This window comes from Cadophora gregata, assembly GCF_030347475.1.
Source record: "Cadophora gregata isolate MNR1 chromosome Unknown scaffold_15, whole genome shotgun sequence".
NCBI classification, from domain to species: Eukaryota; Fungi; Ascomycota; class Leotiomycetes; order Helotiales; family Ploettnerulaceae; genus Cadophora; species Cadophora gregata.
In genome coordinates this window covers 1,442,604-1,464,617 of record NW_026695938.1, presented here as the reverse complement: position 1 = coordinate 1,464,617, position 22,014 = coordinate 1,442,604, and the positions used below count along the sequence as shown (strand labels likewise).

The window sequence follows — 22,014 nt, the reverse complement described above, 5'->3', positions numbered from 1 at the left end:
TCATCGAACATTGCATGACTGCTGCGGATACAACCACTTGAATTAAACTTCTGAGAATAGCCCACAGGCTATACTACATGGAGCAATTTCAAAAGGCATCGCGCACTCATTACTACTCCGCCAAACTGTGGAACCGAAGTCCGGTAGCTCCCAGCCACCGTAAGCGAATCACGATATTAATTCAAACGGGTTTCATATTACAGCATTTACGTTGTAATCACACAAACTTATAGAACCTAAACAATACTAAATAAAATGCAGGATACGTACAGTTGCACCAAAGATGTCTCTGCTGAGCAAATCTGCGAGGCTGCACGATTCTTCAGCGCTCATTATGGAGTCTGGGGAAAGTCGGCTGTGGAGAACATGGGAACGTCAGTGAAAGCTGGTAAGCGCTTCATTCTATGGTGAAGACGACAACAGAAAGAACCACCAATTTCTAAATCCGGAAATCACGTTTCCAAGTGGATATTTCGGAATGCTGACATGAGATTGTCTTTAGGAGCTCGCGTCAAAATATCTCCGAAGCTTCTCTATACGAAAATCCTACCTGGAGATAGAGACAACAGCTATCTCAGCATGAGACGTGGAACAGAACTCCTCGGTATTCTATTTGCAACGAGGTGGATGTACCAAGGAAAGACCATTCTCTGGGTCACGCAGCTTTGTGTCCACCGCGAGCACCGAAATGAAGGCATTGCAAAGAGGCTGTTAAATACAGTGAAGAACGACAAGGATTACGCTGTCGGCATACTCTCATCCCACCCATTTTCGATATCAGCTGTTGCGCGAACTTTCGGCAATGGAATTGAAGGTATCGACCTCGATGTGATGAGATCTGAAGCTAGAGACATCATGGGTACTTGCCCTGTGACGTATGTTCGAGAGGCAAAATTGCACGGCGCGCTATTTGAGGATGGTTCTGCAGATGGAACTATTTCGTGTGCCGATACTCAGTTTTGGGTGGATCATCATGAGCCGGAGGCTGCATTGCAAACTATCAAGGACAAAGGAATAGTATGGCCTCTTGGGTACCTCCCCGAAGGTCATGAGTACCTGCTTTTCGTCAGGATCTAGTACGGAAACGAGCTGCAGGGGGTCAGGTCATAGTGTTTACTTCATACACTAGAAAGAGCTGCTGCATGGAAATGCCACTACGTGCATAGTAGCACATGCTAGTTGCCGCGCAGCACTGGTTTGTGCGGAGGGGGGGGGGATGGGGGGGGGGGGAGGGGGGGCGAGGTGGTGCTCAGAAGCCGGGTAATACATGAAGTCACGCATGGTGGAAAGTCGTTTTCTTGCCGCGTAGTCGAGCTTCCGAGTCTGATTGAAACAGTAGCGTCATATGATCATATCCAGCACGGAATGTGCGAGGGTGTTGCTTACTCCTCAGAATATCTAGAAGGTGGAAAGGAATGTATCCCTTAGTGAAGGTAATCCATTCAGCTTCTGAGACTTCCATGATCTTGCTGCTCCGAAACCGATGTGCTCACTGGAGCAACAAAGATTGGTGCCTATATGAATGTGAAACAAAGATAGGATACCGGTGAAAGGCCTTTGATCACAATGAATGAAGTCCACACTGGAGGTTTGTGTTCTAGAGGCGCATAGTCAACAAGCCGGGACAATACACCGCATTGTAAGAATCCAAGACTTGACGTTGGGGTTGTATAAGAAGACCGTTCCATTTCATTTTCATGTGCTCCATAGACGAAGCCTGAAGATCAGCAAGTAGGCTGCAAAGGTCTTCGAGTCCATGCCCAAGACTCGATCCCGATGTTTGCCAACCAGATCTACGCCCGAAGCACCCATCCCATCCGAAGAAAGCAGGTATCGATCCATCCGTCCCATCCCATCGTACATCTCAGCCAAGTATTTGCGCCATTTCACCCGTCCGGAAGCAAGAAAGAATATGTAACCCGACCCATTCGCATCGTCCATGTCGCATCAGCAGCGTTACCGTCCCCTCTGCCAGCACGTCAAGTCGATCGCAATCACCTCACTTCTTTGGGGTCCCCTTCGCAGCGGCTGGCTTCTTTCCAAAGCGTGCTTCACGGGCAACGCGCGCGCGAGCCTGAGCAGCCTCCTTCTTGGCTTTCTATATCTGATATTAGCACTGTTCAGTCGCGAAGCAGACGTCAAATTAACGCCACAAGTTCTCTTTCGAATACGCGTCAAAAGTAATGAAAGTAACGAAGCTTAGAAGGATGAAAACGGAGGAAAACTAACCTTAGACTTCGCCTTCTCGACGCGTCCCTTGGCCATAGCGGTCGTCGCATTCTCGGAGCTAGGCATTGTGTTGATTTTGTTTGAGGATGTAGTTTGTTGTTTGATTCGTTCTCTGAAGATGAATTGGCACGAGATACTGCCTGAGTTTCGATGAATTTGATAAATTTCGATGGTTTTGGCTATTTTGTGTTTGGTGAAAGAGATAGAGAGTTGCGACCGCGTCGCAGATGCTCAGTTAGTAGGACCCTGGATTTAGCGTCTTTAGCGAGGCGGGAGCTGACTAACCCGCTGGGAAGTAAACAACACCCCCTGGACGGCAGAAGACAGCTGTCGGACCACCATGTCCCGTTCATTTTGGCATGATTTTTGTCCCATCTGACGCGATTTTTATTCATCCATTTCATTACTTCTCAAGCGAGACCTTGTACGCATCATCGTTCTTCCGATCTACATGCCGCTGTGCCAAGATGCCGGCAGATATATCCTAAAGTGCCAAGATTTGTACTGCCTTCCCTTTTAGAACTCGTTTGATCTGGTCTGCAGCACTTCACTTTCGGTTTCATAGCTCATGCTTAGTGTGGTCACATTACTGATTGGGCTTCTTCATTTGGCAGAGATATTACAATTGACCTTCTTCGTTGAGAAAGTATCCCCCGGGCTGCAGCACTACCTGTAACGAGGTACATGCCAGCTGCCTATCTTAGTGGCTCATAAAGAACTCATCATTCTCATCTGCCGGACACAACTCGGTAGTCATATCGTTGATGCTGGGATCGTAGTGTGTTATCTCCAAGAGGAAGCTACGGAAGGCTCGCCACGACTCTCGGTCAAAGCATGTGTGGATACTTCATCCGTCTAGTGGAATTGAGTACATGGTCCATGAGCTCTATCACCAATCAAAATCGACTTATTCCTTTTGATCGTCACGATAGAGGTGATGATAGTGATCACAAGCCAGGAAACGACATGTCTGCACATATGGCAAGAAGTTGGAGGGGCACAACTCCATCATTTTCTCTCGTCAAATTTTCAACTTTTGTTCTTCATTCTGAGTCTCCGTCATGTTTGCTCTAAGGGTGTTTAGTGTTTTGAACATTCTTTACTTCTCGGTGCTTTGCAAGGAAATCCCTGTTGATGAGCAGCGGTCCGCCGAGCTTTATCGCTCTGGCAAAGTTCACGATGGTATCATGGCAGCGAAGATGGTAAGATATCTTACATCATACTCTATCTCAGTTTCAAACTGACAAATACCACAGAGCTTTTGGAAGGAGGCGGCTGATGCAGGCTTGATGGAGTCATCTCAGTACCCAGCTCTGTCTTACACACCGTGCGAGAACGGCATTGCATCAGCCATTCCTGGCGACACAAGAAACACTTTCAGGTGTAGAAATGTATGTTTTGACCATGCTCAACTGAGTTCTGCAGTGAATAACTCAGTGACCTCAGATCGATCTCTACCATTTCCTCAGTCACGCCGAGCTCAACAGTACCGGAAGCGGATCCTCATCGTGGGGTTGGACATCAGATACAGGACGAGAGTTCGTCGCCATTGCTCAGGAGGATGGCACTGCTTTCGTTGAAATTACTTCTGCTGGAAAGATTCTCTATCTCGGCCGTCTTCCTCAATATTCCGTCCCAATCATCTGGCGGGAGATTCGCGCTTACAAAAACTTCATGGTCATCGGAAGCGAGGCCGAGCGCCACGGTATCCAGATTTTTGATATGAAGAAGCTCCTTAACATCAGCCCAACCAAGCCGAAAACTTTCGATGCAGTCAAAGATCTCACAGGTCATTTCAATGGGCTTCCAGCTGGACGTACGCACAACGTCGTCGTCAATGAAGAACTCAACTATGCCGTCGCAGTGGGAGCGCAGCCCCGAAGTTCGACATGCAAAGCAGGACTCATCTTTATTGACCTTACGGACCCTTCCAATCCCAAAACTCCAGGTTGTGCCACGCAAGATGGCTACGTACACGATGCTCAGTGTCTGGTATACCGAGGTCCGGATAAGAAATACCAAGGACGAGACATCTGCTATGGCTACAATGAGGATAGTTTGACCATCTACGACGTAACATCCAAGAGCAAGACTTCAGTGATCTCTCGAACATCCTATCAAGGTGCATCATATACCCATCAGGGATGGGTACTCGATACTCAGAATCAAGAATTCTTGCTGTTAGACGATGAGCTTGACGAACAGAATAGAGCAGGACCAGCAGCCGATGGCTTCCCCGTAACATATATTTGGGACATCCAATCACTGGAGCAACCGAAGCAGACTGAATACTACAAATCGAGCGTTCGATCCATCGACCATAATCAATACGTCGTGAACGGCTACAGTTATCAGTCAAATTATGCTGCTGGTCTTCGCGTTTTAGACGTTAGATCCATTCCTTCTGACCCCACTGGAGCGAAGGTGTGCGAGGCGGGGTTCTTTGACATCTACCCTGAAGATGATAATTTGCCCGGTGGGGGGAACACCACTTTCGTGGGAACTTGGTCGATGTATCCGTACTTCAAGTCTGGGTATGTTTTCATCAATACGATTGAGAGGGGTGCTTTTGTGGTAAAGATGACGAGTAAAAACTGCAAGTGAAGAAGGCGGGGAGGAGTTCAAGGAGGCTGTGATGGACCATAGTAGCTTTGTTAACGACAGTTGAGTGTTCTTTTTAAAGACTTAGTGTGAATTTTGTGTGTTTGTCAATTATGGTTGTCATTATTTTATGTGTATATTTGTTTCTGCGAGCTCTTCTGCTTCTGTTTGTTGGTTTGTGACCTCGCCTGGGGTTACCCATTGAACATCGACGAACTCAATGGCTTCTTGACTAGAAGTGATTAAGAACCCAGTAGAGCTCTACGGCCCGATGCGCCTGCAAGGTAGGTCGGTAATCACCTAAACAGTAAATCATCAAGCGAGACGTGATTTTAGGCTGCTGAATTGGTCAGCCACTCATATTCTCCCTTTCCGCCTCAACAATAAGCAATGGACCAATACTTTACAGACTTCATATCATCTGCCCTCAATCTAGTTCACGCCTACAGCTGCACATTCGGCAGCTTTGCGGAAACAATGCTAGCTTCCCTTTACCCCCGAATGGTTCATCCCAGATGATGAGACCAGCAATTGTTCCTTTCTCGCTCAAGTAGCTCCTCTCAATGTGATCTAATCCAGCAAAGTTTTGTACGACTTTCGATCTGCACTTGTAGGAACCACAAGAACTCATACCTGTGTGTCCCATTTTACGACGAATCTTTCAAATCAGAGCGTTTCGCAGCAGGATTTCTGGTCTTTCTTCGCTCACTTCGCTGCACGAATGTCAAGGGATGCTTCGAAGTGCTCGGTCTTTCGTACTCGAGCAAGCCGTTATCTTTGGCAGAAGATGTGTTTTTCTTCGACTAAATGATTCCTACTCTCTAAGAGTTTCTCCATGAATTTTGGGGCAGGACCTCGGCTAAATTCGTTCCTGTTGGCTGGACAGCCGCTCTCTGGAGGTGTGCAGTGGCGGTGTCTTTTGTTCTTCACCCGATACGCATTCTTTCGTACACTGAAGAAGTTTATTGTCGTTGGGGACTCTTCGAAGGAGCTGCCAGCTTTGCATATTATTGAGGGTGTGGATTTGAAGGAAATTTCGTCTCTCACGCCCCTGAAGTAGACACATATCACCTCTTGTCTCGATCAACGGCTCCTTGATCTGGGACAGAAGATCAAGAAATGGAAGGTTGTGGCGCTGCCCCGCGATATAAGAGCAGTTTCGGCATTGATCAAGGCAAAGGGTGTGGATATGCTCTTGGACTTCTTTGATGATGCTCCGAAGAACCAGCGAGAAAGTGCAGGACTTTGAGACTTTGATGATACTGGATAAAGGAATGGGTTGGCAACGGGAGAAATCTTCTTATCTTGTCGTGTATCTCTGTTTCATTTTGTAACCTACAAGCTCTAGAAGGTGGCTGAGTATTAAAAAATTGATTTTGTCGTCTCGCTCATTGGGAAAGCAAGGAACGCATTAGCTGTTCGATTCGTCAAGAAAGGCTTCGTCACCTGACGCGAAATGGCGGTCATCTCAGCACATCCAGATCTTCAGGGGAATCACCTCTCAATAATGTCCTGCTTTCTGGATAAGACTATAGAGTCAAAAGAGATGCAGAATGGGGCGTATTTATCTTCCTACGAGGTTGTGGTTTTACAGTCCTTAGCGATGTTGTTGTTTGTTATTGCGAGCACAGCCATGGCGCCTTGGATACAGTTATCCGGTCAAGAGCAGTGAGGGTATTGAACGTTTCATTGCGCCACCGCGAATAACAGCGTAAGATTAAACAACTCGTTCAATGTTCAATTGTGGCTTAGGCACTTCGAAGTTACTTGGCGATACGGCATAATTTGGCCGCACTTGCAGCTTGGCACGAAGCATTGCACGTCACCATCAAATCTAAGCGGAGCATCTGACATCTGATCATCATATTACTACCCCGCGTAATATTGGAAGATGTCAGTACTGACGGCATTTACTCATAGTTTCGATGTCAAACTCGTGGCCAACTTGTACCTGAATACGCATTGCATCGGAGAGATACTTATACATTTCGGCTCGCTTAAGCACGAAATCACATTGACAGCAATTTAAGGCGAGCAGTACGTATACATAGTCTTGTCCGCAAAGCCCGCAAAGCCCACCGGAGATATAATGAATACTTAATGAATAAATCATGAAATTTCTAGTCAGTTAATCTTCAGGTAGGTACATTGCTTGACATTTGGCACCGAAGCATTGTTAGCATCTACGCTACCCCTTTGTATCCTGATCCGGCGTGCCAATGCTTGTCCATCAGCATTTAGACCCACAACTACACAAGAAGTGCTGTATGCGCCACGACGTTGCAACCTAGCATCCAAGAATCTTGGGCGATATAAAGCTAACTTGTTGGTAGATTTTCGACACGTCATTGGTAAAGCGTGAGACCTGTCTCAAGGTGAGAGCCATTCCTCCCCCAGCGCGTGGATTTCCTCTCTAGCAACGCCAATTTCGCCAAGTGGCCAACATTCTCGATAATTCCCCAGATACATAGCGCAAATTTATGCTCCTAGTCGTTGAAGTCCTGGTAAGTAGGTAAGCCAAGCCCTTATGAGGCAAGGACTATGTCAAATTACAGACCACAAGCCTCGACGAAACTGCACAGCCAGGTAAGTTGACTTTTTCTCAATAATGCTGTGTTTCTCCTTTCAGCAAGCACAGAATCCTCTCTCCGCCACGTCCGCACAAGAATGAGAGACTTCCTATCAGGATGTTTCAATACAGCTGCGGGTTCGGCCGGTGCAGCTCTGATATGCACGGCATTAGCGCAGCATCTCGCCACAAAGCAGACCGAGATCTGCTCCGAGATCTGTTGCTGGATACTACTGCCATTGCTCATCAGGGCTAGAAATCAATCCGAGTATGGGATCATTGCAAAATCCAATACTGATAGGACGTCGAGGTCTCCTTGTCGCAGAACACCCACGATATCTCTGTGGGTGGTCGCTGTATGTCTTGCCGCAACATGTTGCTATAAAGCGGAAATAGGCGAAATTGGACTGCTTGTAAGCGAGTATGACCCTTTTGAAAGATTTACAACTGACTATATACAGCCGGTATTGACTCCCCTCATTCTGATAGTTGAGCGGAAACCCCGGGATGTTCATAAAACTTCAAATTCGCCGGATCAGTGGTCTTTCTCACCACTTAGCAACACCATCTGGGGAACAGCCTTCACCGCGTTTCTATTGAGCTTCGTTCTTTCAAAATGGACCCTAATAGAATCTGCTCTATCTGCCATTCCAGTTGCTTGTCTCCTCCTCGTCTACGTTGCTCTGGTCCCAAGGACATCTACCGACAGCTTCCGACTTCCGCAAATCGATATCGAAGAACATGTAGTCTCACTCTCATTTCGAACCATAATTTTCCTACTCGCTGCGCTCAGCATACAAACCGTGCTGTTTGGATTTCCCAGCGGTATTTATTTCTCTTCAGTACTCTCCGGCACAGCTAAGGCATTGTCTTGGTACTGCACCATTCAAGCGGTTTGTGCTCTCTCTTCTACCGTGAACATAATTAAGCTGACTATACTTAGGCTAAGCACACTTCATGGTCAATAGCGCCCAGAATTGTAACATTCGGGGTCATGTCCACACGTAATCCGTTCATGGAGTCTTCAGGACCACAGTGTGTTCTCAACATCATATCAACCTTTCTCGCTCACACTCAAGTCATCTACCTATGTCCAAGAAAGACTAAGTACCGACCTAGTCTTTGGATACTGGCACTCATATCTGTGATTCCATACGCTGCAAATATCTACAATATCAGGCTCGCAGAGCCCTCCACGTTGTTGAGCTTCGACAGCTCAATGATACACCCTGTGGAACAGCTCATGCAACATGCTAAGGCCGACTTTGCATCTCTTCTACAAAGACAATCCCAAAACTACACATCTGCTCACGCTGAATATCGGCGACGATACAGCATAGATCCCCCTCCAGGCTTCGAAAACTGGTACAACTTCGCAGTCCGGTATGAATCACCGATCATCGACGAGTTCGACATGATATTTGACACCATTTCCCCCTTTCGGAAACTCAGCGGTCTGGAAGTCAGTGCAATGATGGATCGAGCTCTGAGTACACCGGAGCATAACCTCTGGTCTTGTGTTTTTTCAGGCAAGAATGCCGAGACGAGTTGTACTCACCCGTGGCGCACAAACGACAGGCATATCTCCACTTCATTCAATGCTCTCCTAGGAGAATTGCCTGGAATATTACCGGATCTCAAATTCCTCGTTAACCATCTCGATGAACCTCGAGTCTTGGTTCCACCAGTCTCTTTGCAAGGAGATAAACAGAATTTCAAACAAACGAATATGGCCGAGATGCCAAACTGGGATGTACTTACGAAGTTCTGTAATAGTCAGCAACAGAATAAAACTTCCGAGTCCAAGCATAGAGTTGAGCTCTTTGATATTCCATTCATCGCAGACAGAAGTTCGGCTATAGACCTATGTCAACATCCCGAATACAGTTCTATGCACGGTCTCTTCATGAGCGCTACCTCATTCCAGCTATTCGAAGGCTTCGTCCCAATCCTATCAACAGGTGCCCCCTCGACAATGGGAGATATACTATTCCCCAGTCCAGCATACAACGAGTCCGGATTCCAATACGACCCCTCCCACGATATCCCCTGGGAAAAGAAGAAAAACAACCTCTACTGGGCAGGTTCCACAACCGGCGGTTTCGCCACAGACAAGCATGACCGACCCGATGAATGGCGCCTCTTCCAACGCCAAAGATTCGTAACTCTAGCCCAGAACCTACAACCAAAACAACAACACCACTACCTCCGCCCCAGCCACGGCCTAATCAAGCGGATCTCCTCATCCTTCCTAAACCTCAAACTCTACAACGTAGGATTCACCAACCTCCTGCAAACCACCCTCTCAACCTGGCATTCCCAACGGCTTTTCTTCCCGCTCAAACCCTGGGCAGACAAAGACCTCGCATTACACTCTCAACTAGTCTTCGATCTCGACGGTAACGGGATCAGTGGGCGGTACTACAAATTGCTTGCGTCGCGGTCGACGCCATTGAAGCAGACGGTGTTGAGGGAATGGCATGATGAGAGGTTGGTGCCGTGGGTGCATTATGTGCCTGTGAGTTTGGGGATGCAGGAGGTGCCGGAGCTGGTGATGTTTTTGACGAGTACGGGGAGGGGGAGGAGGGCGGCGAGGGAGATTGCGGAGAATGGGAGGGAGTGGTTTGGCAGGGGGATGAGGGATGTGGATAGGAGGGTTTATGTATATAGGTTGATGTTGGAGATGGCGAGGTTGCAGGATCCAGAGAGGTTGGCGTCTTGATGAGAGTGTGGAGGCAGAAATATAATATTATAATTGCATGGGAACATCGCTATCGGGAAAATGAGCGGGGTCATTTGGAAAATATGTGGCCCTGAGAACACAAGAGCACAATTCATCACATCAAATCACAAGCAAATATGGAATAGAAACCGAGAAATGGTTCAATAGCACATGTCATGCAATACAAGTCTATCAAAAAAGCGCCCGCACGCATGCAGTCAAAGCAGCAAGTAGCAGAAAAGTCCAAGTGGAACTAAAGCAACCCAGCCAGCAACGTACAAAAGGACCACGCAAAATCCAGTTCAGCTCCGTGTCTGATGAACGGCTGGAAAGATATCGATGATATCAATCCGTTTTGCAAATCCGGGTATCGTACCACTCCCAACGCCATTTTGTACGCAAGTCAAATCACCATGTGGGGTCCCTCCGGATGTCCGTCTTCCATCCCCGAGCCATGCACCGGATTTGTGTACACCCCAGTCTACTCATCGTAATCGTCTTCTCCATATTCATCCTGTTCGTCATCATCTCCATAACCAGTATTATCACCAAAGGCAGTATCATCATCTCCCAATCCACCAGGTTCAATACCTCCGAAATCCTCATAGTCTTCCTCGTCCTCCTCGAAGTCTGCTTCATCACCTTGGGCAGCAGGAGTCTGAGATTTCTTGAGAGAAGAGCGCCAGTCTTCTTCCTCATCTGCCTCACTCGGAGCGGGCTCAGTGGCAACAGGCTTGATATAATCATCGTCGTCCATGTCTTCTCCTTCGTCCTCGTTGGGCTCTGGTGTAGCGACTTTCTCAGGAACTTCCTTGGGCTTACCCTTGGATTTTACGCCACGAGCTCTTGGCTTTGGTCCGCGGACGACACGGAGGTCGTCGCCCATGGCTGAGCTGGCGACGCTGCCTGTGACGGATGCGGCAACAGAGGACATTTCGGACTCGTTGTCGGAATCGCCTATCTCACTTCCGGCTCGAGATGTGATTCTACTTGTAGCAGCGCTTCCAAGAGCACTCTTATCTCCAAGCGTATGTCCTAACAGGTTGTGGATGGCGTCGTAGTTGATCTTTTTGGAGAAGGAGCGGAGCTTGAGAGCGTTGACGGCTGCATCTCCTGGACTGCTTGCAGGAGTGGTTTGTCCTTCACCGATTCTAGGCTTCTTCTTGCGGTTACGTCGAGCCTTTGGTGGTCCATTCTCGGCTTCCTTCTTTGCCCACAACTTCAACTGTTGCTTGCGCAGCCAATCCTTATTGGCGTTGACCCAGACCTTCTCTTTTCGGGCAACATCCGCAGCAGAGAGTAAACAATTTGCAACTTCTGGATCGTCTGCAAATTCATTTTCGTCAATATATGCATCCATGCTGATTTCCTTGGCAGGATTGATCTCTTCAGCAGCGCTCATATATGCAGCTACATTAACCTGCGCCTGAGCGTATTGTTCCGCATGTTCAAGAGAATGTGGGTCTGAGACTATCTCACCAATTTCTCTCTCCATTTGTGACTCGACTGATTGCCAAGGCTCAGGTACCAGGATTTCCTTCTGCACGCGCTTTCGCTTGAGCGGATTTGATGCAAGAACTGCAGCGATTTCAGCATCGATATCATCCTCCTCTTCTTCAGCTGGCACTACAGTATCATTGAATGATTCATTCAGCCTCTCCAAAGTGGTGCCGGACTGTTCCTCGATAGCACTCTCAATAAGTTCAGGATCGATAGGAATGTTATGCGACTGAGTAGGCTGTGGTGGAATTACGAAACCATCAGCATCGCGACGGAGCTCAACAGCCGGTTGAGCAGACTGTGGTGTAGAGGCTGGAGTGGGAGATGCTTGATTGTCTGTTGCTGTACCGGAATTGGATGCAACTTCTGGATTGGCTGTCTTTTGGCGCTTATTTGGGCTTGGGCTTATGCTTTCACCATTCTCGCTGCCTGAACCATCTTCATCCTCATTCGCCCCATCATGGCCTCTACGCTTGCGACGCTTCTTAGTCTTTTGGAACTCCTCAGTCTTCTCATAGAAGGATGGGGGATCATGAGCGGATTCCAAGAACTCATTGTGCAAAAACTCCTCTACGGTCAAAGCGCTGGATGGCGTCTGCTTGAACTCTTCGAGACGTTTCTGGATGGTATGCGTAGTGACCTTAACAATGTAGACGACCTCCGTGATTGTGCGTCGAAAATTGTTCATTCGTGCAGCAAGGATAAGACAGGCTCCACAAACGCCAGAAGGCCGACGGCCCATGACCATCCAATCCATACTCATACGCTGGACCATTCGAATTGCATCTTCGGCGACCTTAGTCATCAAAGGACCGAATTCGAGACGCTTTGCAAATCGAAATATCAAGTCTTCAGGGAGAACTGGCTGGATGCCTTCCTTGGCGATAGTAATGGCTTCATGGAGTTTCTTGAAGGTGTGGCCCAGCTTGAAGACATTGGCCTACGATCGTCAGTATGTTTCTAGAACAATGAAGAAGAGATTACACTTACTTGAACCAAGTCGGCAAAATCAATGAGCATGACTTTGCAAGGGGTGGTCTTTCGGCAAGCACTGTAGAGGCACACCGCAGCGACCATGTCCATTCTACGACCTTGAATAAAGTTGCTCATGGCCGCGAGCTTGAATATCTGCATGCCAGCTTGAATAGTTGAATCGTTAATTTGGAGCTGGGTACCCATGGACTGCATGTAACGACGACCTGAAACCAATTAGCCAAGCAATGTCGATATTGCATATATTAAGACTTACCATCACGAATAGTAGATTCTCGGTCTTCTCCTCCAGTTCTCTTGAAGGCGGGACCGATGCTTCGGGCACCACTCTGATCGGCACTAACATAACTTCCCTGAACAACAGCTGCTCCGCTGGAATTCTCACCGAACGTGACTTCTGAGACGATGCTGGACTCCTCGACGATGAAACCACAGTTATGGCAAATACCATCAACTACAGTAGGGGCGGAACATTCTTTATTGGGACAGGCCCGTTTGGTGGGCTGGGTAGCCGCTCGGGCGGCGGCGGCAGCAGCTCCAGCAGCAGCTTGACGGACCAGCGTAGGAGGAGGTGCTTTAATAGGAGCTCTATTCTTGAGGGGATTCGCCTTGCGGACAGGCTGCGGCTTTGGTTTAGGAGCCATGGTGATATCGACGGCGACGACGACGATGAGGCTGAGATGACTCCCCCACTTCGACCCCGCACCTGATGATGAATTCGAGAGAAGTCAAAAGCAATAGAATAGAGCAAAGGTTTTCGCGTGTGATATAATAGTAATAGCGCTGCAGAGATGCAGGCTACACGTGGTTTGAGGGACGTTGGGAGCTGATGAGGTTGATGCGCTGTGTGTGTCGCATTGCCAAAATCAATCTTTTGGGGAAATGTGGGTGGGTTTTCAGGTCGATTAAGGCGCTTCAACACCAAACGGCGGGGCTGCCGTAATTTTTTTACGGCTTCAGCTAAGCGAGAACTAATTCCGACAAGGCCGATATGGTAGGTGACGACAAGAGGTAAATGAAATGTCTCTCAAAGCATTCAACTTGAGCAGTGCCTAATCGCATGACTTCCAAGAGTGTCTAACTTTAACTCTCGTATCCATATCAGTTGCATCTCTCATTCATTTCTGGCTCCCCTCGGAGGAACTTCGCATTCTCTGTGATTCAGAGACCATTGAAAACATCACATCAGCAACTCTCTAGACATTAAGCTCCATAGTCACTTCAACACAAGTCCTAACCCGAAGTCTCCTACAAGTAAACATCCTATATCTTCGAGTGGAGTTTTTGAGGCTTTTCTTACGTCCAATTCTCAGTCGGATGGGCATGGGCGTACTGGAGAAATCCCGCGCCGACGCCAGGGTGCCAGTCCAGGCCGGTTCCGGACTAGCGTGTTAGACCCTCCAAAAAATTATGAACTTTTGGACTTGACCGCCGTCCACTGCTCTGCCTCACGCGATATCGATACATAGTCGTCTCCTTCCTCTTCCTCTTCCTCCTCACGTCACTTGTACACCCTTTTGTGCAGTCCCTCCTTAGTACTACCTATTTTGTTCTCTAAACCGTAATCATGGCAGACGACAAGATGAAGGGAATGGAGCATTCCGAGGTTCACTACTTCAACAGGTATGTCCAGGTTTTTGGTCTTAGCTTCTTAAGGAACAATACTGATTCAAAATAGTTATAACCACCATGGTATGTGCGAACCTGCGAAAGGTTAAATAAAATGGATACTAATGGACAGTGAAGGTATCCACGAAGAAATGTTGGTGTGTACCTGCATAACATGATGCTTCTTTCCACAACAACGCAGCCCCACTAACAGCCTTGCAGAAGGATGAAGTGCGAACAAGATCATACATGAATGCCATTGTACAGAACAAGCACCTATTTAAAGACAAGATCGTCCTCGATGTTGGCTGTGGAACCGCAATTTTGTCTATGTTCGTCTACCATTCTCTTCCAAATATCCACCAGCAGAGACTGACTTTCTCCAATTAAGGTTCGCCGTCAAGGCTGGAGCAAAACACGTCATTGGTGTCGACATGTCTACTATCATCGAGAAGGCAAAGGAGATCGTTGAGGTAAATGGCATGTCCGATAAGATCACCCTCCTGCAAGGAAAGATGGAGGAGGTCGAGCTACCATTCCCAAAAGTCGATATCATTATCTCGGAGTGGATGGGATACTTCCTTCTGTACGAGTCCATGTTGGATACCGTGCTATACGCCCGTGACAAGTACCTTGCGCCACAAGGTTTAATCTTCCCAGACAAGGCCACCATCTTCATGGCTGGTATTGAGGATGGAGAGTACAAGGATGAGAAGATTGGATGTAAGTTTTCGCCGCGCGCAGAGCCAGAGCCAACCTAATACGAGAAATAGTCTGGGACAACGTCTACGGATTCGACTACTCCCCACTCAAGCACACCGCCCTCACCGAACCTCTCGTCGACACTGTCGAAATCAAGGCCGTCGTCACAGACCCCACCGCCGTCCTAACCCTCGACCTGTACACCTGCACCACCGCTGACCTCGCTTTCTCGTCCCCCTTCGTCCTCGACTGCCGACGTGACGACTTCGTGCACGCCCTGATCGCATGGTTCGACATCGACTTCACAGCCTGCCACAAGCCAATCCGTTTCTCGACCGGCCCACACACAAAGTACACGCACTGGAAGCAGACCGTCTTCTACTTGCGTGAGGTGCTGACCGTTCAGCAAGGAGAGCAGATCAGAGGTGTCCTGGATAACAAGCCTAATGAGAAGAACAAGCGTGATTTGGATGTGAAGATCAGCTATAAGCTAGAGACAGATGATATTACACGGACAGCTGAGGGAAGCTGCGAGTACAAGATGTGCTGATGAATGAATAAACGACGAGCATGACGGGTGGATGTTGGGAGGAAGGGTTTCTTTCGCGGCTGAGAGCGCAGACCCTGGATGTGCGTTGAATTATAATTGACGCAACTTTCTTCTCTTATTGGGCTACCTGACTGGGTGGGATGCATGTGGCGGAATGGTATCTGAGCGACGGATGAATGTCTTTTTGTCTCTAATTGGCGTTCGAGATGGTACAAAGCATAGCAGGCGTGGCGAGGGCTATACGGGAAATGAATAAACTAAATGGAAGCCATTTCAAACTGTAGCCTGTTGTCTTTTCTACGTTTTGGGCAGCCCTCGAGAAAGGCAAATCTGAGACTATTTTGATTCATGAGGACTGGTAAGAGCTTTGAAAAGTGAGCACTGCCTGCAGGAAATTCTATAAGTCATAGATTCCTGTTCCCCGTTGAGTCTCTCTGTTTAGTCCGGCTTGAACGGCGATACACAAGCTGTAGTTCTGCTTATTCATTCGTTCGTTTCCCCTCACATTATACTCTTCTCATATTAACCAGTTATCTCTCCCTCACATCTCACATGTCGTTCTCCCAAACTCACATCATGTATGTATCCATTTATTCCTCCGAAATGCATTGCTTGTCATCAATGCTATTATATGATATTGTACAAGCCTTCCTGGCCAAGTGGTACCTTTGTCAATCGCTCTCCAGCCACCTTCTATTTACTTATTCTCCGCATCATCCTTCGGCAGGCTGACGAAGGCTGGGACAACGACGCTGTTGAGATTGCGAAATGCCTACATCACAAACGTGAATCAGCCTATTACTTCCATTCCTTCAATCGTGTTGTTTAGGGAAAGGGTGGAACTCCAAGTGAAGCAAAGCCACTCTCATACTCTCAAAAAGAAGAAAGGAAAAAAAAAAGAGAAACTCACAGTAGCAATCGCCCCCTCAGGAATACTCCCATTCCACCTATCCTCCACACCCGTGATCCTCTCCCCCTTCTCATCAGTATGAATCTTAATCACACTCTCAATGACCTTCTCAGCTCCAATACCCTTGACTTTGTATCTGGTCTTAAGATCCATGGTGATGGGGTTGCCGGAGGAGGTGATGGAGTGGTGCTGTTGCTCGATCTCGGAGAAGGCGGCTTTGAGGCCCCACCATTGCGCTTCGTATTGTTTCCTGCCTTGGGCTTTGGTGAGGGGGTCGGCGAATGTGGCGGTGTCCTGGGGAGAGTGTTAGAGTATTATCGATTGGGAGATGGGGAGTGAGGAACTTACGGTCCAGAGAGACATCTTCTTGTGTGTTGGTAATCCCTTGAACAGCTATCATAAAGCATTAGCACATATCCGCATTCAATATCAGCTCCCCCAGGCTCTTCCACATCTCTAACATCATATTCCTCGCTTCTCCACCAACATCCTCATCTCCATAGCTCAACCCAAAAATTACAGGACATATTTCAGAATCAAGTCAAATAGTACTCACATCCAAAACCCCACCCACAAGAACCCTCTGCCTGGGACTCAACTCCACCCCAGCAGCAACCTTCAAATTCGTACTCTCAATTCCATAGCTCGTCGACTCGCTCTCATCCCCCGCAGCTCCCTCCGGCCCAGCAGCCGTAGAATTGAATCCTGCTCCTGGCTTAGCTCCTGCTACTGGACCAGTGGCGGTACCGACTCCCGGTTTGGCAGTGAGGCCTTGCGCTTGGGAGGGAGGTTGTGTTGGGTCTTGAGTGCTGGATTGAGATTGGGGTTGGAGGGGGGCGGACATGTTGGTGAGTTTGGGGGTAGATTTAGGGACGGAAGTGCTGAATGGTCGGGATGTTTGGGGTTTGAAAGGTGTGTTGACTCTTGCTCTTGTGAGGAGGCGGGTGGTGGGACGCATAGAACTTCTTTGCTTGATTTTGCTATTGAGTTTCTTAATGTTGACAAGTGAACTAGTGAATATGAAAATGGTAATAAGTGAAGAAGGGCTTTTTTTATGTGGATTTAACCTGATTTGAAATGCTAGGACCTGGAATCGATTCACGTCACGACTTTGCTTGTAGAGGGGTGAGACGCGGGGATGTGTTGACATCATCACTTGAGAGCTGCGGTCCGAGCCGAAGCCACCTGCTTGATAGTAGTGACCCGTGGACGGCACGCGGATTTCTGGATGGGATTTTGGAAATCCCATTAGAATGTCTATGGCTTGCAAAGAAAACGGTAGGTTGCTTGTGGTCAACTTTGATAACGAATCGACAATGAACAACACGGAAATGAATGGCTGGGAACAAAAATCTATTGATCATACCTTCTACCACCCAAACACAACCCATGAAATCAAGAAATCATATGCAAATACTGTGGAACTTTTGTGACATTCAAATACTTCTAATCAAGGCCATCTACTTCGCACCACCCTCCTGCCTACAGAAACCCGCAACTTTGCTCGCCAGGTCATCAGCCTCACTCCTCGTCGCCGCCTCGGCATACACTCTAACCGCATCTTCCGTCCCAGAAGCTCTAGCAAAACTCCTCCCATCCTTGAACTTCTTCACCAACGCATCAATTTGCTCCTGCAATCCCTGAGGCTCAACCAGTTTGCGCTCTGCATCAGTCGTCTTGAACAGATTCCTGTCACCGACCTCTACGCGGACGAGGCGATTGGGTAGGTCGACGTAGGTGAGGTCCCATTCACGTGGTGTCCAGGACTTGTGTGCAAGGATTGTTTCGACGAGGAGCATGTCTGAGAGGGCATCACCAACGGTTTGGTTGATGAGGTCTGTAAGGGCACGGAGTGTTTCGAGTGCTTGGGCTTGGGCTGGAGATTCGGGCTCCTTGGTCTTGAACGCCTTGAGGGCTTGTTGGGAGAAGACAACAGTTCCGTGACCGTTAGCTTCGAAGTAAACACCGACATCAAATTTGGTGGCTGCGTGATGAAGCCACTTTACTCCGGTGGGCGTGCACACCACTGGGAGGCCGAGGGACTTCTCGACATATTTGGTTGAGGCCCCATTTGCGTATGCAGTTTGAACGACGCCAATCTTCAGTTCGTCTGAGAGTCTTGCTTCGCGAGCTAGATCTCCAATGAATGAAGCTGCCAGAGTAGCGATCTTGTCTCCATCAAGAAGGCGAAAACCGTGCTCTGGATCGTTGAAATAGTAGATGATTCGGTCTGCGTCTCCATCTAATGAGCAGCATCGTTCATTCGGTCCAGCTTTCGAAGATGGAGGTGCTCTCTGCTTTGTCTTGACATAGTCCGCGCCGCACTGAAATGGTTAGGGGAGAAATTCACAAAGTGGCATATCACTTACCTCATGGTTCAATACTTCCGCCTTTAGGACATCATCGTTGAGAATCTTAATCTCAACACCCTCGGATGCCTTTGGCAGGTATTTCAAGAGCTCGGCTAACTTTGGTCCTCCAACACCGTTGGCACAGTCAACAGTGACTGGCCCGACCGTCTTCTTTCCCTTCATAGCCCGCACAAATGCCGCAGCCAACTTCTCATAATATCCCTTCTCACTGACTTCTCCGTAGCTTTGTGGTGTTCCCTCCGTATTCGTGCATCTCGTCAGGTAATGTAATTGAGGAGTCGTGAGAAGCTTGTAATCCGTGTATTCTGCACCAGCAGCCTCAAGCGCATCCACCAGAGCCTGCGCCAGTTTTGGTCCACTTGGTCGGGTATCTCTAGCATAGATGACTCTCGCAGGCGTCGCAGGATTGATCTTCAGCTTCTCCTCCAAGCTCTTATACACCTTGGCGACATCCTCGTTTTTTGCATTGGCTAGCTCCGTTGAGTATGCCTCCCATGAGTTCTCCAACATCTCCCCCATTGGATCCACGAGCTTGACACCATTGTCCTCTGGCGGATTGTGGGAAGCTGTGATCATAACACCAATTGTTTGTCCACCAAGTTTACGGGATCGAAGAGCTGCGACCAGACCAACGCGGAAAACTACACTGTCGAGGAGGGTAGCTTTCATTCGGAACCCCGCAGTGCCATATTGAAACACCCGGTCTGCGGGCTTCGGGTGCTTGTCTGAAGCAGCGAGGATTTTGGTGTCCATGATTGCGATTGACTGTTGTGAAGAAGAAGAAGAAGAGGAAGGGGAAGAGAGGATGAGGTTCTCTTTTGAACAAGGCTGGGTGGTGAGATGTTCGTATAGGAGAGCAGATCAGATCAGTACAGGAACGAGGGCAGGGCAGGGCAGGGCAAAGCAAAGCATAGGGCACAGCCGCTGTCAAAGCTTCTGCTGCTATTTCTGGGCTGAACCACAGATCCGCAGCTTCACCGCCTTGAAGAGAGGGGACGGAGGGGCAACTGCATGAAATGCGCCGTATCCCTGATCCATGCGATGCCAAGCTCTTATCACGTGTACTCGTGTTTACTTTCTTTGGCGGAATCGTTGACGCGACGACTTCTCTTGCGAACATCTTACGAGTTACTCCTCTCCACAACTTCAATTGCTGCACCCCTTGCAAATCGCTCGCATACGATCAATGGCATACGGCACTTCACAGTAGCTAGCTGACTGCTTCCAATCGCTCTCAATTGCTTTCCAGTATCAATTACCAGCTGCGCGGCACTCGTTCACCATGGCCGACTGCGCAAACCAGTTATGGTATACCTTCGCATTCGAATGGCTTACACAAGCCCGGCACAGAAACAGCAGAGGAGCCCAAACCTACAAGAAAGCCTGCGACTCTCTCAAAGCCTGCCCGTTCGAAATGCAGCACCCGTCGGAAGTTATACAACTCACTGGATGGGGTCCAAAGCTCGTTGACAGATTGACAAAGGATCTCCAGGCTTACTGTGATGCCAATATGCTGCCAATGCCAAAGAGACAGACCAAGAGGAAAAAGAAGACAGCTGATGCTACAGGAGAGGAAGCTGGCAGTGATGAGGAGCCAGCAACACCGAAGAAAAAAGCCAGGAAGACCAAGCCGTATGTACCAGGCTTGCGCACCGGTCCCTATGCTCTGCTTATTGCTCTCGCGACACAAGAACGGGGATCGAAGGAGGGCATATCAAAGTCGCATCTGATTGAGCTCGCCCAACCACATTGTGACGCATCATTCTCAGCACCAAGTGATCCTACGAAATTCTACACAGCTTGGAATTCAATGAAGACACTTCAGGCCAAGGACATGGTTTATGAGAAAGGAAGACCGACACGACTTTACTATCTGACAGATGAAGGTTGGGATGCCGCCGATGCACTGTTGAAGACTGTAGATCTTAGCCAGGGACGGCTGGACAAATTCACCGTAGCAACGAGGGCCGCTCCAGACGGTTCGGACGATGAAGATGGTTCAGATGCAGACAGCCCTGTTTGTCGGTCCAATGCCAGACCATCCTCAGAGTCTCCCAAGAAATCTAACGTCCCGGACATCGTCCCGCTCGGTAGATCTGTAGCGAGTGCCGCCGACCTCCCTACTTTCACTCCTATTGTCCTCGAGCCGGGATTCTTCAGCGTGGAACTAGTCCTAGATATCAGAGAGATACGCGCAAAATCAGATCGTGACTACATGCAAAAGAATTTGACCTCTGCTGGAGTCAAGCCGATAATGCGAGCCATGTCTCTGGGAGATGTTTTGTGGGTGGCAAAGTTGCACGATCCTGGTCTGCTCAAACGTCGGGGCGCGGAGGGTGACGAAGTTCTGCTCGATTACGTTGTTGAGAGGAAGAGACTTGATGACCTCATTGGCTCGATCAAAGATGGTCGGTTCCATGAGCAGAAATTCCGGCTTCGCAAATCCGGAATCAAGAATGTGATCTATATCATCGAAGAAATGGCTCATGCTGCTGATCGGTACGAAGAAGCAGTAGCATCAGCTATCGCTTCTACTCAAGTAGTTAATGGCTATTTTGTCAAGAAGACACAGAAGATGGACGACACTATTCGGTACCTGGTGAGCATGACGAAGATATTGAAAGACAAGTACGAAACAAAGCCACTTAACCTTATTCCCACAAAGAATATTACGACTACAAATTACTTGCCATTGTTGGAAGATCTTTCCAAGAAGCAACCAGGCACAGACTATCACATCACATATGATGCCTTCGCAGATATCAGCTCGAAATCGGGCAACTCAACTCTTCGGGATGTATATTTGAAGATGCTTATGTGTATTCGAGGTGTTACGGGCGAGAAGGCTCTCGAAATACAGAAGAGGTGGAAGACCCCAGTAGACTTTTTGGACGCATACAACCGGATCGAGGAGAGAGAAGGCCAAGGAGAGCAATGCCGGAAGAAGAAGATGGATCTTGTGTCGAGCGAGATGAGTAATCTGATTGGGAGGAAAAAAATGGGAAAAGCTCTGAGCGTCAAGATCTCCGAAGTTTGGGGTGATGTACAAACCTGATGAACTCGACTGAAGCAATTATCGACGCCTTCTGAGAGGGCATATACCAGGAAATAGGCTACACGCCAGGGCAGTCCTGGTTTTGAGAAATGGATGTGACTTGGTGTCGAGGAGGAAGCACACCATATCTCGCAGTCTGCTGCATCGAATTGCAGCTCATTCTTGTTGCTTTTCCGTGTACTTGTTCTTGATGCATGCGCTTC

At 48.4% G+C, this 22,014-nt stretch overlaps 9 protein-coding genes across 10 annotated transcripts; 5 read left to right on the top strand and 4 right to left on the bottom strand.

The window, feature by feature from the left end:
• Positions 1-255: 255 nt before the first annotated feature.
• Positions 256-1,077, top strand: ONS95_005097 (uncharacterized protein; the record flags this gene model as incomplete). Its single annotated transcript, XM_058498491.1, has 2 exons — positions 256-388; positions 503-1,077. The coding sequence occupies 2 exons, from the start codon at positions 256-258 to the stop codon at positions 1,075-1,077; spliced, it is 708 nt and encodes a 235-aa protein (XP_058352005.1).
• A 922-nt stretch (positions 1,078-1,999) lies between these two features.
• Positions 2,000-2,295, bottom strand: ONS95_005096 (uncharacterized protein; the record flags this gene model as incomplete). Its single annotated transcript, XM_058498490.1, has 2 exons — positions 2,000-2,098; positions 2,230-2,295. The coding sequence occupies 2 exons, from the start codon at positions 2,293-2,295 to the stop codon at positions 2,000-2,002; spliced, it is 165 nt and encodes a 54-aa protein (XP_058352004.1).
• A 995-nt stretch (positions 2,296-3,290) lies between these two features.
• Positions 3,291-4,833, top strand: ONS95_005095 (uncharacterized protein; the record flags this gene model as incomplete). Its single annotated transcript, XM_058498489.1, has 3 exons — positions 3,291-3,431; positions 3,486-3,620; positions 3,676-4,833. The coding sequence occupies 3 exons, from the start codon at positions 3,291-3,293 to the stop codon at positions 4,831-4,833; spliced, it is 1,434 nt and encodes a 477-aa protein (XP_058352003.1).
• A 1,881-nt stretch (positions 4,834-6,714) lies between these two features.
• CAP2_1 (F-actin-capping protein subunit beta) lies at positions 6,715-10,303 on the top strand. The gene is made up of 6 exons (XM_058498488.1): positions 6,715-6,969; positions 7,164-7,205; positions 7,340-7,416; positions 7,710-7,812; positions 7,861-8,292; positions 8,343-10,303. The coding sequence occupies exons 3-6, from the start codon at positions 7,358-7,360 to the stop codon at positions 10,119-10,121; spliced, it is 2,373 nt and encodes a 790-aa protein (XP_058352002.1). The 5' UTR covers positions 6,715-6,969; positions 7,164-7,205; positions 7,340-7,357; the 3' UTR covers positions 10,122-10,303.
• Positions 10,304-13,605, bottom strand: BRF1 (transcription factor TFIIIB subunit brf1). Of its 2 annotated transcripts, none has more exons than XM_058498487.1 (2): positions 12,612-13,605; positions 10,304-12,561 (listed from the first exon to the last, which is right to left on the bottom strand). In XM_058498487.1, exons 1-2 carry the CDS (start codon positions 12,807-12,809, stop codon positions 10,603-10,605), a joined length of 2,157 nt encoding a protein of 718 aa, XP_058352001.1. In that variant the 5' UTR covers positions 12,810-13,605; the 3' UTR covers positions 10,304-10,602. The 2 variants fall into 2 exon arrangements, with proteins under 2 accessions (XP_058352001.1, XP_058352000.1); XM_058498486.1 differs by having other exon boundaries at positions 10,304-12,820; positions 12,871-13,605.
• A 456-nt stretch (positions 13,606-14,061) lies between these two features.
• RMT1_2 (type I protein arginine N-methyltransferase Rmt1) lies at positions 14,062-15,776 on the top strand. Its single transcript, XM_058498485.1, has 6 exons — positions 14,062-14,237; positions 14,293-14,306; positions 14,361-14,380; positions 14,445-14,554; positions 14,614-14,945; positions 14,996-15,776. Exons 1-6 carry the CDS (start codon positions 14,182-14,184, stop codon positions 15,472-15,474), a joined length of 1,011 nt encoding a protein of 336 aa, XP_058351999.1. The 5' UTR covers positions 14,062-14,181; the 3' UTR covers positions 15,475-15,776.
• Positions 15,777-16,171: 395 nt separating this feature from the next.
• ONS95_005091 (uncharacterized protein) lies at positions 16,172-17,228 on the bottom strand (the record flags this gene model as incomplete). The annotated part of the gene is made up of 4 exons (XM_058498484.1): positions 16,172-16,246; positions 16,385-16,678; positions 16,733-16,777; positions 16,941-17,228. 4 exons carry the CDS (start codon positions 17,226-17,228, stop codon positions 16,172-16,174), a joined length of 702 nt encoding a protein of 233 aa, XP_058351998.1.
• Positions 17,229-17,844: 616 nt separating this feature from the next.
• On the bottom strand, positions 17,845-19,509 carry PCM1 (Phosphoacetylglucosamine Mutase; the record flags this gene model as incomplete). Its single annotated transcript, XM_058498483.1, has 2 exons — positions 17,845-18,708; positions 18,754-19,509. 2 exons carry the CDS (start codon positions 19,507-19,509, stop codon positions 17,845-17,847), a joined length of 1,620 nt encoding a protein of 539 aa, XP_058351997.1.
• Positions 19,510-20,038: 529 nt separating this feature from the next.
• Positions 20,039-21,811, top strand: MUS81 (Crossover junction endonuclease mus81; the record flags this gene model as incomplete). Its single annotated transcript, XM_058498482.1, has 1 exon — positions 20,039-21,811. One exon carries the CDS (start codon positions 20,039-20,041, stop codon positions 21,809-21,811), a length of 1,773 nt encoding a protein of 590 aa, XP_058351996.1.
• Positions 21,812-22,014: the final 203 nt, after the last annotated feature.

Bases quoted from the DNA above. Each gene is read 5' to 3' on its own strand.
- CAP2_1 (XM_058498488.1), top strand. From the start codon at position 7,358: ATGAGGCAAGGACTATGTCAAATTACAGACCACAAGCCTCGACGAAAC. The intron at 7,417-7,709 runs GTAAGTTGACTT...TAGGACGTCGAG, and splicing joins CGACGAAACTGCACAGCCAG to GTCTCCTTGTCGCAGAACAC. The intron at 7,813-7,860 runs GTAAGCGAGTAT...GACTATATACAG, and splicing joins TAGGCGAAATTGGACTGCTT to CCGGTATTGACTCCCCTCAT.
- BRF1 (XM_058498487.1), bottom strand. From the start codon at position 12,809: ATGCAGTCCATGGGTACCCAGCTCCAAATTAACGATTCAACTATTCAA. The intron at 12,562-12,611 runs GTAAGTGTAATC...TGACGATCGTAG, and splicing joins ATTTTGCCGACTTGGTTCAA to GCCAATGTCTTCAAGCTGGG.
- RMT1_2 (XM_058498485.1), top strand. From the start codon at position 14,182: ATGGCAGACGACAAGATGAAGGGAATGGAGCATTCCGAGGTTCACTAC. The intron at 14,555-14,613 runs GTTCGTCTACCA...TCTCCAATTAAG, and splicing joins GGAACCGCAATTTTGTCTAT to GTTCGCCGTCAAGGCTGGAG. The intron at 14,946-14,995 runs GTAAGTTTTCGC...TACGAGAAATAG, and splicing joins CAAGGATGAGAAGATTGGAT to TCTGGGACAACGTCTACGGA.